The sequence below is a fragment of the Dama dama genome, chromosome 20 (genome assembly GCF_033118175.1).
Source record: "Dama dama isolate Ldn47 chromosome 20, ASM3311817v1, whole genome shotgun sequence".
NCBI classification, from domain to species: Eukaryota; Metazoa; Chordata; class Mammalia; order Artiodactyla; family Cervidae; genus Dama; species Dama dama.
Window position 1 is genome coordinate 96,395,562 of NC_083700.1, and position 11,189 is coordinate 96,406,750.

The 11,189-nt window shown below is 45.4% G+C and overlaps 2 protein-coding genes across 4 annotated transcripts in view; one reads left to right on the plus strand and one right to left on the minus strand.

Moving 5' to 3' along the window:
• Positions 1 to 4,471, plus strand: part of EFCAB14 (EF-hand calcium binding domain 14) — a 42,379-nt gene extending 37,908 nt beyond the window's left edge. For both annotated transcript variants that reach the window (XM_061121985.1, XM_061121984.1), the window contains one exon: positions 983 to 4,471. In XM_061121985.1, the coding sequence (XP_060977968.1) occupies positions 983 to 1,158 (176 nt within the window). In that variant the 3' untranslated portion in view covers positions 1,159 to 4,471. The remainder of the gene's footprint in view (positions 1 to 982) is intronic.
• Positions 4,472 to 6,172: 1,701 nt separating this feature from the next.
• Positions 6,173 to 11,143, minus strand: TEX38 (testis expressed 38). 2 transcript variants are annotated; one of them, XM_061121988.1, is made up of 2 exons: positions 9,905 to 11,143; positions 6,173 to 6,783 (listed from the first exon to the last, which is right to left on the minus strand). In XM_061121988.1, coding segments are annotated over exons 1-2 (612 nt in total). In that variant the 5' UTR covers positions 9,906 to 11,143. The 2 variants fall into 2 exon arrangements, with proteins under 2 accessions (XP_060977971.1, XP_060977972.1); XM_061121989.1 differs by having other exon boundaries at positions 8,440 to 11,143.
• Positions 11,144 to 11,189: the final 46 nt, after the last annotated feature.

Sequence of the window (11,189 nt, forward strand, 5' to 3'; positions counted from 1 at the left end):
TGCTTCTTTCTTTCAATATGCTTCTTTCACTTAGCACAATGTTTTCAAGGTTTATCTATTTGGTGGCGTGCAACAGTATTGCATTCCTTTTTTGACTGAATAATATTCCATCCTATGGATATACTGCATTTTGACTACTAGGAACAATGAAGCTATGAACACTCGTTTACAGCTTTTTGTGTAGACACACGTTTTCATTTCTCTTGAGTTAATACCCTAGGAATGGAACTACTGGATTATATAATAACTATTGAATTGACAGTATGCCATAGTCTGTTTTATAGGCCATCAGAGCTCCTATCAGTTAGCTCTTTAGGCTTCTGCAGTCCCTTCCACCCCTTCAACATAAGAATAAAATCTGGAAAATCTTAAAGAAAGGCCCTGAATAGAGAGAAAATTAGTCCATTCACTTCTCCTGTGATTGTCTGTCACTGCTTCTATTTTGGGAGGATGGTGCCCTACAGTATTCTCTCATCCTTAAAGGATCAAGAATTAGTCTTTCAGGGACTTCTCTGGTGGCTCAGCAGATAGGACTCCACCTGCAGTGCTGGGGCACAGGTTTGATCCCTGGTCCAGGAAGATCCCACATGCCGTGGAGCAGCTAAGCCCCGTGTGTCACAGCTACTACAGCTACTGAAGGCTGCTCACCGGGAGCCTGTGCTCCACAGCAAGAGAAGCCACCTCAGTGAGAAGCCCACTCACCACAACCAAGAGCAGCCTCCACTCGCCACAGGTGGAGAGGTCTGCACAAGGCAACAGAGATCCAGCACAGCCAAAAATAAATGAATGAAAATTTAAAAAGCAAAGAGAATTCCTCTTTGAGATTTAGTAAGACCTTAAACTTTACCTCTGGGGAACAAAGTCAGCAAAGTAGCTTTTCTTTTAGTGCTTTAAATTCAGTTGAGACTACTTTTTTAAACTGTTAACTAAATTTAGCTATGCATATAGGTATATATGTGTTTTTGTGATTCCTTTTTAACAGATCTTCAGGGCTTATTCCGTAAGACTGGCCAGGATGTGGATGGGAAACTGACCTACCAGGAAATCGAGGACTCCTTAGAGTCTGTTGGGCCAGAACCAGAGCATTTGAGAGAGTTTGACTCTGATGGAGATGGAAGATACTCATTCCTGGAGCTGAGAGCAGCTTTAGGTATCTAGTCTCATCAAGCTCATTTCAGAAGTGGATGTATGCTGTGGACTACCTATTATCTGCTCAGCTAACAAAAACAACCCTTTTACCTACCCATCAATCCTCCAGTCCTCCAAACTACAATAGCAGACACATTGTGACCTTTTAACTTGTTTGAAAAAGCTATATAAAAGTTATTTTTTTAAAAAAAAGACCATTTTACTTATAATATTCAGAAGTCTATGATTTCCTGAAACCAGTAAGATCTTAATTTTAAAATTGCCAGAAAAAAAGTCAAGCCCTCTTTTTTTCTCTTTCCTTTTTCTGACGGGAGGAGACCTTATCTTTTAAAACTGGAAAATGTGTATATAGCGAGACTAAGCCACCTTTTATATTTCACATAAATTTGCCTTAAATTAGCTGCACTTTATACAGACTCAGAAAATGTCTTTCCTTCAGCAGATAGACCTTTTCTGTTTGTAAATATTTAAAATGAAAGAGTCGTGCATATTTTGTGAGAAGTGGGAAGAATGGTTTGAAACAGGATGTGAACAAATGACTTGTTATTAAAAATTGCTAATCTTACCTGGTAGCAGCTTGAAGCTATGTCCCCGTCTCCTTACGACATCTTTAGGTGCTGCCATGGGGTGTGGCCTGGTGCTGGGGGGAATAGATTTAGGGAGCGGACACTGTGGGGACAGGGCTGCCTCTAGACTCAGGAAGGTAAGATCTGGCTATTTGTTCTGTCCTCTCAGCTAACCCCGGCCTGTGAACCAGAAGTCTTGTTGGGGATTTTCTCATTTTAATCCTGTTTCAGGGTTTATATGCATAAAAAGTTAATCTAGTAGGAGCCACATTTCCCCCCCTGAGTGAACTAGATTATCTTCCCCCACCCATCCACTCAAGTCTACCTTTAAGCTCTAACCGACTTTCACCTCTGATACTATCTCCATTCTGAATGGCAGGGCCGCAGTCCCTTGGCCACTGTCTCAGCCTGGCGACTCAGGAACTGTAGAAGAAAGCACTGCCTCTAATTCTGACCCAGGAAACTTCTTGAGATTTTTACCTGGGGGCTAACCAAGAACCTAATGTGTTCCTCTGTGGGCTGACTAAGGCCAAAAAGGTTGTAAAATGAAACGCCTGAAATCATGTTACATTTCCTCACAACTGCAGCGCAGAAATAACTAGAGACTTTCTGTCCAGAGAACATGGCAGGCAGGCCTGGAGTAGGGGCTTCACATGATGGCAGCAAGTTTTTTCAAATCTAATACAAGCAAGTATAATCCTCCCGTTAAATACTTTTGTAGCCCTGGTACTAAAGGTCCCTGGACTAGAAGGAATTGTTTCTCCTTGTTACCTATGTTTGTGCTGTGTTGATCTTAGAAGCAACCTTCAGGCTACACAAAAAGGAAACTGAAGAATTTAACTGTGCTGTTGGCTAAGTCAGGGAGAAACTAGAGAAGACTTCAGACTTCTTTAGTAGAGCTAGTTTCCATTTTCACTTTGTCCAAGTTTCCCTGTTAGCCATGGATATAGTTGAGCACCTTTAAATGTTTAAGGGCTGGTTTTTTTCTTTATATGATGTTCAGCTTGGTGTTGGCTAACCTTTCTTTTTCCCTGGAGATATTAAAATTTAGAGTTAAGGCAGGATGAAGTCTTTTCCCATGAATGTGTCTGCTTACCTCATATGGCTCATGTTTCTAATTCCTTCACCTCTCTGTGCTATTTTATGTTCTTGGAAAGGTTTAAATATAGTATAAAATTAGTCTGGCACTTTAGGTAACTTGAAGGTAACTTAGTCTTCTGGCTGCCTTTCATGCCCCCCCCCCTTTTTTTAAATATATATACCCTTGCAAATTTTGTAACAACCAAATAAAATTCTAGCAATAAACTATACTGCTATATCTGTATATATTGTACCATAAATAATATGTCCGTACCTGGAAGGTATTTTTTGAGAATTGATTTATATGAAATATACTTGAGGGTAATGTAGCTTGTCCTTTTTAGTTTCAAATTCTTATTCATAGGCAAACACTTTGAGAACACCTTTACTCTTTGTATGTACTTTCCTTTTGCATCAGCTGTGCTTTTTAGTTTATCCTCTGTTCTTGCCACCTCAAGGTGGATGGTACCATCCTCTCCCCTATCAAATTTGGCAGAGGTGTTCATCTACACTCTTAGACCTGTGAATACCCTTGTCATACCACCTGGGAAAGTGCTATATCTCCCAGGTAGAACTAGGACATCTTGAACTCCTTTGTTCTAAGTTAAGCATGTTTGTCGGCTTAAAAAAAGAATCCCCATAAGCCTGTATTGTTCATTATTTTTTTATTTTTAATTGAAGGATAATTGCTTTACAATATTATGTTTGTTTTTACTGATTCATCAGCATGAATCGGTATCGTTCAGTATTAATTTGGGATTTTTATTTGAAAGTTGTCTTAACTTACCCAACGTGTGTTGATCTGTAATCAAGCCTAACCTGCCACACCTCAATCCTGAGAGGAAGGCTGAGTAGAATTAGTAGTTTTGGTTTCGGTTTTCATTTCAAATGCTTTTTTATCTCTTCATTCTGGCAGCTCCTACTGCTTTCCTAAGTTACCCAAAGCATGACTTCTTGGTCCTGTTTTTCTTTTGCCTTCTATCTGGTATAATGTTTACCTAGAGAGACTCCCCCATAAATCGAGGGGCAATATATTAAAGGAAGAGAAGACTCGAAGAGAGAAACTGGCTTAGATCCCTAAATAGTAGTGTCATCTTTCAGGCAGAGAAGGGCCTGGCTCTTAGGGTTGTGTCTGTTACAGCACAGCTGAAGAGTGGACGTTGTCCACCTGCTGCTAGCTGCTTTCCCTGCCTTCGGCATTCCCCCACTTTGTTGCTGGACAGAGCCCCATTTGCCCCCCTTCCCGCTCTGGTCTCAGCGGTCACAGTTGAAGATTTTGACTGAGATGGGTTCATACTCATAATGGCCTGCTGTTGAGTTGTTTTTAGTGACAGCTTTTGTTTGCTACACACCTCATTGGCTTGCTTACCAACACAATACCAGTTAGATGTGGGTCCTCTCTCATATCCAAACCAGAACACATTTGGGTGTTCCTGAGACTTTATAGAGCGTATATTGTTTGTTATACGAACCTAACCTACCTTGTTGTTTTCTCATATTAAGAAATGTAAATCTACTTTGCTTTAGTGGAGCTATTTTGGTAATGTTTAAGCAGTTTTGGTTCTGTTTAGGGAGTGAATTCAAGATTTCCATCACTTAATTTGGGCTTTGCTAATTTCATATCAGTAATAAAACCATTTTAATTTATCTAAATTAAACATTGCTTTTTTCTTCCACTGTGTCCATGATTAAAGGCTCACGCGTGCGCTGCCCCCCCCCCCATTAATAAGAAAAAAAAATCTACTTTGATCCATTTTTATGGACTCCTTCCTAAAACCTAACAGATGGTGGACAGAAAGTAACACTGAAGAATCTGCAGATTTGCCCAATTTGGCCCAAAGAAATGAAGGCGTTTTGGCAACTGTCGGGATGTGGGCAGGGTGAGGGAAGAGTAAAGCCCCTGACTCTGCATCAACCAGGGAAGTTCCACTTAGCCCTGCTTTTTATTTTGAGGTTCACTATAGGAGCATGTTTACAGGAAATACTTCATGTCTTCAGGAAAAATGAAGGAAGAAGGCTTGAAATCCATTGCAATATAAGGGTCATAGAGGAAGAGGCTGGGGCTTTTTTCACACAAGAGAAAAAATTTTTAATTAGCTCTACATGGTTGCTAGATTCTGGGATTACACACACACACAATCTGGGAGGCCTTTCCTCTCAAGAAAAACCATACATAAAGCCAAGCTCATAAATACAGTAAGGGGATTTTCTTATTTCCAAAGGGAAGGAAAATTTTATATCCTGGAGCAGAACTAGGTTTTCTTAGATTTGAACTGGGATCAAATAGCCAGTATTATCTTTGTCTCTCCTTTTAGAATAGTTTCCAGAAGATGCAAAAAATAATATTCACATGCACTGGATCTTAACTTTGGGAGAAGCCATGAATCCCTTTAAGATTTACAAAAAAAAAAGGGGGGGGGGTACTTTTAGGAGGTTCATTGGCCAGCCCTCTGCCAAGTCAATCTGTGAACCAAGTTAATCATGCCCTACGCACACAAATCATTTTCCAGGAAGTTTTCAAAGAAGACATTAGGGAATGGAGACCATGGTGAATGGTGGAAAAATCAGGAACTTTTGATGCCAGGCAGACATAAATTTGAGACTTTGCAACGTGATATGATGAACTTCCCTGGTGGTCCGATGGCTTAAGACTCTGTGCTCCCAATGCAGAGGGAACTAGATACCACATGCCACTACTAAGAGTTCACATGCCTCAAATAAAGATCCCATGTGCCACAACCAAGACCCAGCACAGCCAAAATAAATATTTTTTTAAATGATATGTGAAATGCCCTTGGAAAACTCCTGATCTGAAAGAGAAGGGTGGTGATATCTGTTTGACAGTGTTCTTGTTTTAGAAATAATGTAGAGACAATACATCATAGATGTTAACAAAGAATGCAACTGAAGCAGCAGTGCAGTGTAGTTCATAGATTTCAGACTGACTTGTTTTGGCCACTACGAATCACCATGGCTCATGCATCCTCTCGGTGACTGTCACTCTTGTGGCTGTGCTCAGTGGCCCACAGAACAGCAGTGCCTTTGGGCACCTAACCCAGGGTCTGGCACATGGTTTTGTTCTGAAATAACAGATAGAGGGATGTTGAGCCTGTCACAAGTACTGGCTCAATGTGTCTCCCCACAGCCATTCCCACTGGTGTTGGTGAGACTGAACTTTAGCATGGTTTGCAAAATGCCCCCCATCAGACACTGCCCTCCTAACAACAAATGAGACACATGGAGCCTTGGACTTTTTAAATCTTTCATTAGGTGACATCCACATGGGCCCTGGCCTTGTCAATACCACCTCCCTGAGGTCAGCTCTATTTCCTGTTCTGCCCCTGATACCTCCAGCTCCCATCCTCAGTGAGAGGAGGCTACAGTTCTGAAGCAAAGGGCTTGGCACTCAAGCAGTGGTCCCCCTGGGCCATTGTGGGGAGGGAACTGAAGTGGACATTCCTTTGAGGACAGGTGGCCAAAGGGTAGGAGACGGAGTGGTTCAGCATCGGGGGTAGGTTACACAGGGAGAGGGCAAAGGGCACCTCCTGAAAGATGGGAATTGGGAATGGGGAGCTGGCCTGGGGCCGCAGCATTGGGGAAGAAGGTAGGGGCTGCTGTGGGGGAGGCTGCACTGCAGGTTGCAGGGGGCCAGAGGCCTCCACCTTGGGGCTGCTGTCTTGAGCAGCATAGCTCCTGCTCTCAGGGACATCCAGCTCCCAGGGGCGATCTGAACTCTGGACGTCAGTCGCAGTCTTGGTGGCAGCAGGGGTAGGGCCAGTATTGATGGCTGTGTTCATGCCATAGTGCCGTCGCTTGTTAATCCAGTACAACAGCGGGCTGTAGGTGAATGTGGCTGCTCTCATCACCTCCACCCACTCCTGGGCACGCTCTTCCCGCCGCAGGTTCTTCCTCCAGTGCAGAAAGAGAATGCAGCTGCCAGTTACCACAGAACACAGCCCCAGGAATCCAAAGTACAGTGACACCCACACTAAAGGCAATAAGAAAAAAAGAATAAGCTGGCTGAAAGGTGTAGTTTGAGGAGTCTCAGCTGTTTCTCATTCCTCTCCTTAGCCCTTTCACCAGTCGTCCCCTCCATTTATCAAACCAGTCAATCCTAAAGGAAATCAATTCTGAATACTCAACGGAAGGACTGATGCTAAAGCTGAAGCTCCTATACTTTGGCCACTTGATGCGAAGAGACCACTCATTGGAAAAGACGCTGATGCTGGGAAAGATTGAAGGCAGGAGAAGGGGTGACTGAGGATGAGATGGTTGGATGGCATCATTGACTCAATGGACATGAGTTTGAGCAAACCCTGGGAGACAGTGAAGGACGGGAAAGCCTGGTGTGCTGTAATCCATGGGGTCACAAAGTCGGATACGACTTAGCGACTGAACAACTTCATTTAACCACTCTCTCCATTCCTTCCTTTTCTTCTCATTAACTTGCCTCATCATTCTTTTATTCAGTCAAAACAGAATTTTCAGAGAGCTTAAGAGGCCACCTTTAGCCCTTCACAGATAAGGGAAGTAAGGTCTAGAGAAGCATGCTGCCCAGGCTTACTCAAGCCTCTGGATCCCAACCCTGGCCCATCCAAAACATCAGAATAAGAAGCTTCACTGCAGGCAAAGCCCATCAAGAAAGTAGCAGTTTACCAGTGGATGGGACACCAGTATCCCATCCCATTTCACCAAACCCTAACCATTCAATTGAGATGGTCCTGGGACATTCTCTGGGTGGGCAGAGATACATGGCCTCTGCCCTCAAGAAATCCGTGGTTTTCTAGAGTAAACCCTGTCCCACCTCTAATACTCTTCCATGCAGGCAGTCATCACTCCCGTCCAGGCAAAAGGTCTTCCCTGAGTGCCCCCAAGCCTAAGGGCACAAAGCAAGCAGCAGGGGTTTGGGGAGGGAGCACATTTACCACCAGGGAGGCTGAGGTCCTCGCTTTGGGGATCCATACAGTCAAATCTTGGTACCTCACTAGTGAGAGGGAGCTCCCCTACTCATCTGTTTAGCCAATAGGAGTCCCCAGAATGCCCAGACCCCATTGTTCCTTAAAGGCGGGTCACTGAGTTCCGAACACTGAGCATCCAGGGGCAGCATTTGTAAAGTCTAATGGAAGGAAGGGACTCCACCAGTGGTGTTTTCTGGACATTGTGCACCTCTACTGCTTCTACCAGGGCCTGACCCACGCTCTGAATTGTTGGTCCTCTACCCCTGACCCACAGAGCAGCCTCCAGGACAGGGTCCTAGGGCCCTCAGCGGCTTTTTGTGTCCCTAGGCTTTAAGGAAAAGTTGATGGATACCTGTCCCAAATGGGGACTGGGACAGGGTACACCCAGAGCAGTGGGCAGCCCTGACCTCAAGTCTTCTGTGATTGAGTTATCACCTCCTTCCTTGGCTCTTACAATCTCTTTTGTTTAATTACTTTCCTTCAGCCAAGTGTTGGCAAATGTTTCTGGCCCTATGGGAGCTTCCCACCAGCCTCACCTTCCTCCCCATCCTTCATACACATTTCCCTTCTGACCAGATGACTCTTCAACAGACCCTGCTCATTCCCATCTCTGGAGCTTTGCTCACACTGCTCCTCCACCTAGGAGTGCCTCTCCCCACTCCCCCCCTCACCCCATCCTCAAACACCTGCTTATCCTTCAAGGCTCAGCCCAACACCCCATACTCTGTGACAGACAGTTGTTTCCATCAGCTCCCAGAATTTCACCATGTCCAGTTTGAAGGCACTTTGAGAGCTGTCTAGTCCAACTCCCAGCAGATGCTTGAGTCCTAGAAGCAGATCTCCTCTATGCACCAGTAATCCTTAGAACTGCTTGGGTCAGGGACTTGCTCACGCCTCCTGAGGTTACGGGCAGCTCAGAAAGCTAACTAAACCCAAGTCAGCCTCCATGTAGGTTGCACCACTAAGCTTAGATTGGCTTCTTGGCACCATCTAATTACTTCCCTCTTTAAGCCTTCAGCATGGCACTTGGGGATAATGAGCATAGATTTCTCTCCTGGTTCCACTTAATCTGGGCTCTCCTTACTGGCTCCTGCTTTTCAGTCTCCTTTGCTAGTGTGCCTTCTTTTCCCTGGTCTCTAAATGTCAGCTGCCCTAGGACTCAGTCCTCAGCCCTCTATCCACATTCATTCCCTCAGTGATCTCCCCCAGACTCACGGCTTTAAATATCATAGCTACACTGTCAACTCTCACTGTTATACCTCCAGCCCAGATCATTTCTCCAAATTTGACTCATATACCCAAAAGCCTGACTGACATACCTCCTAGCCAGTCTATTAAGTTACCTCAAACTACCTCGTCCAAAACCAAACTCCTGATGGCCCATCTTCCAATACCTAAGCCAGCCTTCCTCCTGTCTGTAAATGGCAACTTCTTTCAGTTGTTCAAGCCAAAAACCTGACAGTCATCCTTGATGCTCTTCATTCTCTCACACCCACATTCACTCCAGTAGCAAAATCTTTAGGCTGTGCTTTCAAGACATACCCAGACTCTGACCAGTGTGCCATCACCATCACTCTAGCGCAAGCACCATCCTCTCTCACCTGGTCTCCCCCTATAGTGTGACCAGCCGTCCTTGATTGCCTGGGATTGAGGGAGTTTCCAGGACATAGGAATTTTGATGCTAAAATCAGGGAAATGCCAGGTAAACTAGGAAAAATTAGTCACCCTTAGGAGAGCTTCCATCCTTGTCCCCCACGGCCTATATTCCACCAGCAGTCAGAATGATCCTTTTTAAAAGTGGCGCATATAAGCTACCCACTCCAGTATTCTTGGGCTTCCTTTGTGGCTCAGCTGGTAAAGAATCCACCTGCAATGCAGTAGACCTGGGTTCCATCCCTGGGTTGGGAAGATCCCCTGGAGAAGGGAAAGGTTACCCACTCCAGTATTCTGGCCTAGAGAATTCCATGCACTAGTCCATGGGGTTGCAAAGAGTCAGAAACCACTGAGCTACTTTCACTTTCACTACTCAGAACCCATAGTGACTCCCCATCTCACTCAGATTTAAAACCAAAGTCCTCAACCAAAGCCTACAAAGCCCTGAAAAACCAAACTGCCTGTCCCCATGCCTCCTTCGCACAGTCACTTCCTTACTGTTCCACAAGCAGGGCAAGCATGCTCCCACATCAGGGCCTTTTCACTTGCTGTTCCATCTGGAAGGCTCTTCCCCCAGATATCCGTACAGACCATGCCTTATTTCCTTCAGGTCTCTGCTCACATGTCCCCTTATCTCTGTCTCTCTTAGCCTGTTGTTTTTTGCGTAACATGTTATTATCACCTAACATTATTTATTTATTTATATTGTGCCTCACCCTCCATAAATTACTGTAAACAAACACCTAAGGATTTCAGGCAGTCAACTGCTCTGAAAATAAGATAGTGGAATAAAGAATATAAAGTGATGTGGGTGCATCAAGAAAAGTTCCCTTGAGGTGCTCTCTTGTGAACTGAGCCCTAAATGATGGGAAGACAGCCACGTGCAAAGGGAGCAGCCAGTGCCAGGATGCTAAGGCAGGTACAGGCTGGCACACTTAGAGGACTTGCTGATCTCAAAGTTCACCACACTACTCCCAGCACAGGCCAGGGCCTGGGGTCCATCTCCGAAACTGAAGATTGGGCTGAGCAGAGTTGAAAGTGCTGTCCCTGCCTCTGAGAGGTCCACCATTCAAGAGGGGCTTCTATCAGGTAAGCCCCAGACAGGAGGAATTTCTTGAGGACAGACTGATTGGTGCCATCACAGGCGGGCCTGCTCCAGGTGAGACACAGGTGTTGATGTCACTGTCCAAGACCAGGGGATGAAGAAGATGATGGCATTGGGGGGAGAGACAGCGTTCCAGGTATAAGGACTTGTCGAGAACAAACCCAGGTGTCTCTCTGGAGAGAAGAGTAGTTCAGTTTGGCTGGAGTTCAAGGTAGGTGTCAGGAAGCAGAAGATGACAAGACCTCAAAAACAGCTGGAATCTCGAAAAGAATTCAGTTTTGGGGCAAATCTCTTAATGATTCTCAGCTTCAGTTTCCTCGTCTGTATAATGGGGATGAAACCTGGGCTCACGTGCTATGAATCAGATAGCGTCCTGCACATAGAAACGCTCAGTCAAGAGACGCTGCTGCTGTGATTAACAGCTGATGAAAGGGCCTTCCATGCTGAAGGACGACGACTCCAGCGTGTGCGTAAAGAATTTAAAAGGCAGCAGGCACGGTGGGGACCAGCAGGTCTGAGCAGCTTTCAAGAGGAGACGGCGGGCAAGGTCTGCTGGTCGGGAGAAGGCGGGCGGGGGCGCTAGAGCTGCGGAACACGCGGGGCGGGGGCGGGGGCCCGGGCAGGAGCAGCGAATGCCCTGCCCCCAACCCAGCCTTTCCCCGGCGCCCGGAACATTGA